The sequence below is a fragment of the Macrobrachium nipponense genome, chromosome 46, assembly GCF_015104395.2.
Source record: "Macrobrachium nipponense isolate FS-2020 chromosome 46, ASM1510439v2, whole genome shotgun sequence".
Taxonomy (NCBI): Eukaryota; Metazoa; Arthropoda; class Malacostraca; order Decapoda; family Palaemonidae; genus Macrobrachium; species Macrobrachium nipponense.
The window spans coordinates 3262246-3269745 of record NC_061106.1 but is presented as its reverse complement, the minus strand read 5'-3'; the positions used below and the strand labels follow the sequence as shown (position 1 = coordinate 3269745).

Here is a 7500-nt window from a genome sequence, read left to right as displayed (position 1 = left end):
GTAATTTCAAAAGAGTTGGATGTCATTTGCTCAGTGCTTTGATTGTATTTAAACGTTTAGGGTAGGTTTGTGAAAGAAATGCAGCTAAACTTAGTAAAATTTCTCCTTTCGTGACTGTGGAATGGTTGATAAAATGTGCACCCGCACACTACGAGGCGTCTTTCACGTAACTACCTGTAATAATCTGTATCATTTGTGTCGTTTAAAGTATATAGGTGTTGCCTGACATCTTAGTGATATTGTATCAAGAATCTCCTTGGTAATTAGTACTCTTTTTTAAACAACCACCCACCCCCCTTTCGCTTACTGTTTTTTGCATTTATGTTCTGACTTGTGTACTAGCTGATTCTTTACGCATTGGTATACGCTGTTTAGACACCTATTCCAGGTTACACTAAAACACCTTTTCTAAGTTTGCGTATTTTATAGCTTTTAGTAACTGATTATTTTGTATTAACACGTATATATTTTTACTTGTATGGTGTGTGCGTGTGTGTGGGTATGATAGTTAAAGAGACAACCAGATAAATAGATACCTAAGGTTCATTTATTGTATATATATATTATATATATATATATATATATATATATATATAATAGATATAATATATATGTGTGTGTGTGTGTGTGTGTGTGTGTGTGTGTGTGTGTGTGTGTGGGTGTATGTGCACATTTGTGTGTATGTGAATGTTTGTTCGTGTGCATATGTGTATGGAAATGACTTCCTTACATATAATGCATGAAATACTTATGAAAGCTATTTGTACTTATATTGCCTACATGACAAGTTCTGAATTAGTTTAAATATTAGATGTGCAAATTTTGCCAATTACTGCTTCTGATTCTATTTGTAGCTAACAGTGTTGACTGAAGGAGATACAGAAAATGATCTCATTGCATAGCCTTATCGAAAGAGTGAGTGAGGTGGCCGTCTGCAATATTTAGTCTGATGAAGTGATTGTCTGAAGATTTGTGCTGTTTTTATTTTTCTTATGAACGGCGCAGACTTGATCTGATGAGTTTCCTCATTCCAAAACAGGGTGTTCGTCCCCCCTCGGCCTGAGCACGGGGGAGGTCCTGGACTGGCAGATCTCGGCGTCCTCCTCCTACCCTTCGTCCTGGGACCCCGGGTGCCACATCAAGTACGCCCGCCTTCACCAGCCCAATGGAAGAGCCTGGTGCGCCGGCAGTAAGCAGGCAGGGGAGTGGGTCCTGGTGGATCTGGGAGTTCCTGCCAAGGTGAGATACTCTCGGACATATTTTTTCTCTTTTCTGTATGCGCATGCATGCAGCATATAGTATGAATAGATACACGTGTTTATTGATTTCTATTATGCTCTATTGTGACAAATGTGTAAATATTTATTGGTTTAACCAATATGTCATTTAGCTCTCTCCTCAAAATTAGAGTACGACTGAAGTATGTATAATGTGACATTAATGATTCAGATGATGTTTATAAAGTTGTATTATTCGTTAATATATATATACATCTATATATATATATTATATATATATATATATATATATATATATATTATATATTATATATTATACTTATGTTATTGTTATGTGTGTGTGTGTCTGTTGAAGTTGCAAATATGTGATCTTTATCACAATTTACTAACATAGTTTTAATTATTAATGATCGGAGACCGTAATTATTGTATCTAATGCTATTATCTGCTCTTTGTGAATTGTTGTTTATAAATTATCAGCTGCAAAAATAATGTTCTCCCTATCCCTTGTTTGTTGGCAATTTGGGCGCTAAGTTTAGAATAGAATGCCTTAATTCTGACTAAATTTGCATGTTGGTGTCATATATAATTATTGAGGCGGCTTCTACCAGTTGTCAAATAAATCTTGGTTATCTTGGACGACTTTAGTGATGCGAAAAATTTATATATATATATATATATATATATATAATATTATATACATATATAATATATATATATACTATATATATATATATATATATATATATATATATATATATATAAAAATTCAGGAAGTCCCAGGAAGACAGCAGTCTAAGAAGCATGCTTTATTTATATGAGAAACGTTTCATGTTGCTTCAACACATCATCAGTCTGCAATAATTAAAATTTCACTTGATAAATTAAAAGTTAAAAGTACAAATTATTACCAATAAAAAAATCAGCTAAGAATAATTCAAAACTTTAAAATAAAAACAAAACATGAGTGAGAAATGCTACCTATTCAAGGTAAGGAAAAGAGCCAAGTGACCACAACAGTTCATACATGCCCAGACAACACTTGGGCCAGAGAGAGAGGAGACGAACAAACATTAGAGTTTAAGCCTGGAGAGAGGTGCTTGATAAACAAACAGCCTACTTAACGACCCTTGAGTCTTTATTTATCAAGCACCTCTCTCCAGGCTTAAACTCTAATGTTTCTTCGTCTCCTCTCTCTCTCTGGCCTAAGTGTTGTCTGGGCATGTATGAACTGTTGTGGTCACTTGGCTCTTTTCCTTACCTTGAATAGGTAGCATTTCTCACTCATGTTTTGTTTTTGTTTTAAAGTTTTGAATTATTCTTAGCTGATTTTTTATTGGTAATAATTTGTACTTTTAACTTTTAATTTATCAAGTAAAATTTTAATTATTGCAGACTGAGGATGTATTGAAGCAACATGAAACGTTTCTCATTATAAATAAAGCATGCTTCTTAGACTGCTGTCTTCCTGGGACTCCTGAATGTTTTATCAATGATTTTCCTGGTGTATTTATATATATATTATATATATACTAATATATATATATATATCATATATATATACATACATATATACATACATACATACCTACATACATACATACATACATACATACATACATACATATACTGGCTAACCAACCCAGCACTGCCCAGGAAAACTCAGAACGACAAATAATAAACTCTCTCTTTCTCTCTCTCTCTCTCTCTCTCTCTCTCTCTGTCTCTCCATCCCTCCCTTTCCTGTTACGATAGTTGCTTCAGTTTCATTGCCCAGCATTTTTGACATTTTATATTTCACCACTTCACACACACACACACACACACACACACACACACACACATTCATATGAGTACCAAACTTGGACTAAAAGGGCATTGGGAGTGTCACAGTTCATCTCGGCGACCTTGAAAACTATGGATTAGACACTAACGTCTGTAGTTTTCGGTTATTTTTAGTTTTCACCACCTTCCCATCCCCTTCCCCCCTCTCTATCAGGGCTGAACTTGGACTTGAAAGGGACCAGAAATGTCACTATTCATCTCAGCGAACTCGAAAACTATGGATTAGACAATAATATCTGCCATTTTCAGTTATTTTTACTTTTACATTTCATCCCCTTCCCACACCCCCCACCCCCTCCTTTGGTGCCTGTGATGTTTTACCCTCACAGTAATTTTTTCCAGATGATAAATTATGTGTATACAAAGTTTGGCTGAAATTGCCCAATGCATTTCAAAGTGTATGTGGCACATATGCACATACACACATACATGCATCCACTTATATAAGTATATATGTGTATATATTTATATATATATATGTGTGTGTGCGTGTGTGTGTGCGTGTGTGTGTGTGTGAACACGTAAATTAATGCTCTTAGAGTTGCTGTACGTTTTCTGGCATTTTTTTTTTACAGATAATTACGGGTTAATTATATAAACTTGTGTTCACTAATTTATTCAAATTGCGTACCCAGTGTGTCTACGTCCACTGCTCATCAACGGGAAATTGGAGGTGAGATTTAGTGAAGGATAAATCTGCTTATATACAATTAAAACAAGCATTAGACGTAAACTGAAGACCATAGGTTAAGGCAGTAATTTCTAAGTGTGGCCGTGATAAGATTTTGAATCCAGATTTTACGAACTGGAGAAGCTTAAGTGTTCATTGTACAGTTCTCGTATTTGCCCATTTGGTATCCATGTTTGTCTTTTTTTTTACTTCCTCCGATAGCTTGCGTGTGAATGAATACCTTGGAGTTTCATGTAAATTGCTGTCTGAAAGTCGGGATGATATGCAAAAACACAAAACCATGTGGGTGGGCCGAATACGTTTGCGCATTTGGACATTTCTGTTGCGTCGTACTTTAGGTGGCGGTAATGATGCTCTAAGACACGGAGGAAATGCCGGTTCTGGTTTACTTTTATAACCATGGAGCCATCATCCCACAGGGACTTTGCAGATTTATGTGGGAGCGATCCCAATAAATTTGACCGGAAATGTTTAAAAAAAATTTTTAACTACATTTTCGCAAACATCATGCGCCCGTCCACAGAGAGGTTGATAAATAAAACCAAGAGTATAATGATTATTCAAGACAATATATTGTACTTTTCATTGGCCGACGTTTTGGGACTGCTCCCATTTTAGGGGCTAAAGCAATGTAACATTATTATTAGAACGAACCTAGTTAAAAGTGTGTTAATATAACTCCCAAAAGCAACCCTATGAGAAATTTTTAGAAATTCCAAAACCTAAAAACTGGTGGAAAAGTTGACACACTACCGACCTGCAGAGAAAAAATTGCTCTTGAAACATTTAGTGATGAAATTAGGAAGCTAAGGAAACAGGTAAACTGAGCGAGCAACAAGAGAAAAAGGATTTTCGCTTTTTGGTCCCCAATTTTCTCAAAATTTGCTTTCAAGATTTAAATTACATAATTATATATATATATATATAATATATATATATATATATATATATATATAGTATATATATATATTCCCTCTGGCAGCCCAAGAACGAAATTAATGCAAGAAAAGGAATCATTATACATACATACACGTATGTGTATATATAGATATATATAATAATATATATATAGTTTATATATATATATATATATATATATATATATATATATATATATATATAGTATATAACACACACTCGTGCACACACACACATATATTTATATATATAGTATTTATATATTACATATATATATGTATATATATATATATATATATATATATATATATATATATATATATATATATATATATATATATATATATATATATATATATATATATATATATATATATATATATATATATATATATATATATATATATATATATATATACACACAGTATATACAGTTGATTACTATTAAAGATATCACGATTATCATTGTCTATGCATTATTAAATCTGAGAATAAGGTCGCTTCTTAGCTTAGCATGTGTACATATAAACCCTGGCTAAGTCTTGACTTAAGAAGACAAATTGCAGTCGCAGCAAACGAAAGTCAACGACGCGAGAAGATTTGTCACTGAGCTGAAATTGCTCCTTTTTCCTGTGGACCCTTTTTTCGGCCTTTCGGAGTGAGTGTCATCACCGGCCGCGGCCTAATGACGTGTTCTAATACTCCAGTGACACGCTCTAATGTGGAAGACATGCCTGGCACCGTTAATGGCCATTCTTTTTACTTTTTGAACGATCATTTTATGACGCTTAAGCCTTTCCCAACGTTTCATCAGTTTAATGGTATGCGTGGCAGGAATCCTTATGTGTTTTTCATTAAAGGTTTTTGCCAATCTTTTCTAGTTTAGGTCGTAGGGAAGATTTTTCTCTCTCTTACATAAACACCGTCATTGTCAGAAGTTTTCATCTTTCATGTTTTTCAGAAGAATTCTGACATTCGATGAATGATTCTTGTTAGTTTTTTTTTATTTTTTAACTTCGGCAAAGAGATGAATTAGGATTTCTCAGTTTTTTATTTGTTCATTGGTTGGTAATTAAGTCAAAAAAGAGTATATTTAAAAAAATTCCCCAAAATGAAAGTTCGCGAACATTTGATATTTTAGACATTGAGGTGATGAGGCGGTGTTTTAGTTCCATGACATTTGTTAGTTGCTTTAAAATTAACTACAAAGCATTCATTACGTTTCACGGAATATTGTAGGGAAAAATGACAAATCCCTCGGTATCGCAGTCAACCATTTGATATCTAATATCACGTCCAAGGCATTCTTGGACATGCAGTTTTTGCGAAGAATATTTCCATTTCCATTTCACATCACTATCTAAGAAAGATTCCTTTCCTTTCCTCCTTCAGAAAAACGAATTGTTATAAAAACGTCTTCTGCAACCACAGTTTTGTTCTGGTACCTCCTTTCTGACCCATCCAAGCACGTCTTCGTCCTGGAAACTTATTTCTTAGAGACGTTCGGAAAATCTAGTGTATACTGAATGTGTATGTCAGCTGAATATCACTGATGTTTTATGGATGGATTGTTTAGAAAGTCTGCAGAATTGCTCATAAACTAATTTTATATTTTGTTACATCTATCATAAAGTGTAATAATGGTAAACCAGTCGGGTTTTAAAGTAATAAGCAATAAGTGGTGGCGTATGTGATAAGAATATGTCAACCAAGCTAAAAATCAAGATCTATAGCACAGTGATAAGACCAGTGTTGATATGTGGATCAGAAACATGAGCTCTAAGAAGAAAAGAGGAAGTAAAGCTTGAGAGAACAGAGATGAGAATGCTGAGGTGGATTGTGATGGAATATCGCTGCTTAATAGATTGGAAAATGACGAAATAAGAAGGGTAGCCTTAGTAAAGAATACAGAGGTGATAAGAAAGTCACGAATGAGGTGGTATGGGCATGTATTTAGGATGAATGACGAGGAGAGAGTCAAGAGGGCTTGGAAGGAACCTGTTAGAGAAAGAAGATCGAGAGGGAGACAGAGATGGCGAGATAAACTGAAGGAAGATATGGAGAGAAAAGGTTTGGTGGAGGATGACGCCTTAGATAGAAGGCAGTGGAAAAGGCGCATCAGGCAACCAACCCCTTAATGTTGGGATAACGATGGGAAAGAAGAAAGAAGGGTGGCGTAGTGTGATGGTAATTGCTTCATAGCAAAGGAAGTTAAAGGAAAGGAGAACGAACGAACTTTGGAGAGCAGTGATCGTAAGAGAGAGAGATCGTAAAAGATGGACTCCAGTTAGTCACAGAGAGTAAGAGCCACAGATCAGATTATCAGTGAGAGATCAGCAGCAGCAGAGATCATCTGTGAGAGATAAGAGATAAAGGACCGACGAAGGATCAAGAAAAAAAAGTTGCTCAAGAGTTTGGTTGGATACTGGTCTAGTCGTCTTCAGGAGTGGACGGCCGTGTTATTTCGACGTCGAGCAGACTTCAGAAAAGGAAAGGTCCTGCTAGAGGTTTTGGGGAATTCCTGCCTTACAAGTAAACTATTTTCTGCAATACGGAGTCAAGAGGACGTCTGCAATTGCCGATCTCCTTTTGTGAAGCCACTGCTACGAGTCACTAAACCGTCCCGCAAGTATTTGAATTACCTCACTGTTCCCCCAGTTCATGCAGTGTAAGATTCTATCTTTTTATGTAAATAGGAGATACCATTCTGCATTTACCTATGTTAGTAAGCTTGTAAATAAACCTTAAACCTTTGTTGTGTTAGTGTTTCTTTCTATATTCGTATCCCCAGTTTCAACTGTTGGTGTT

At 35.0% G+C, this 7500-nt stretch overlaps 1 protein-coding gene across 1 annotated transcript in view; it reads left to right on the top strand.

The window, feature by feature from the left end:
- LOC135214728 (uncharacterized) overlaps positions 1-7500 on the top strand; it is a 768750-nt gene that overhangs the window by 300603 nt on the left and 460647 nt on the right. Inside the window, exon 3 of the mRNA XM_064249066.1 lies at positions 1040-1239. Coding sequence (XP_064105136.1) covers positions 1040-1239 — 200 coding nt within the window. The remainder of the gene's footprint in view (positions 1-1039; positions 1240-7500) is intronic.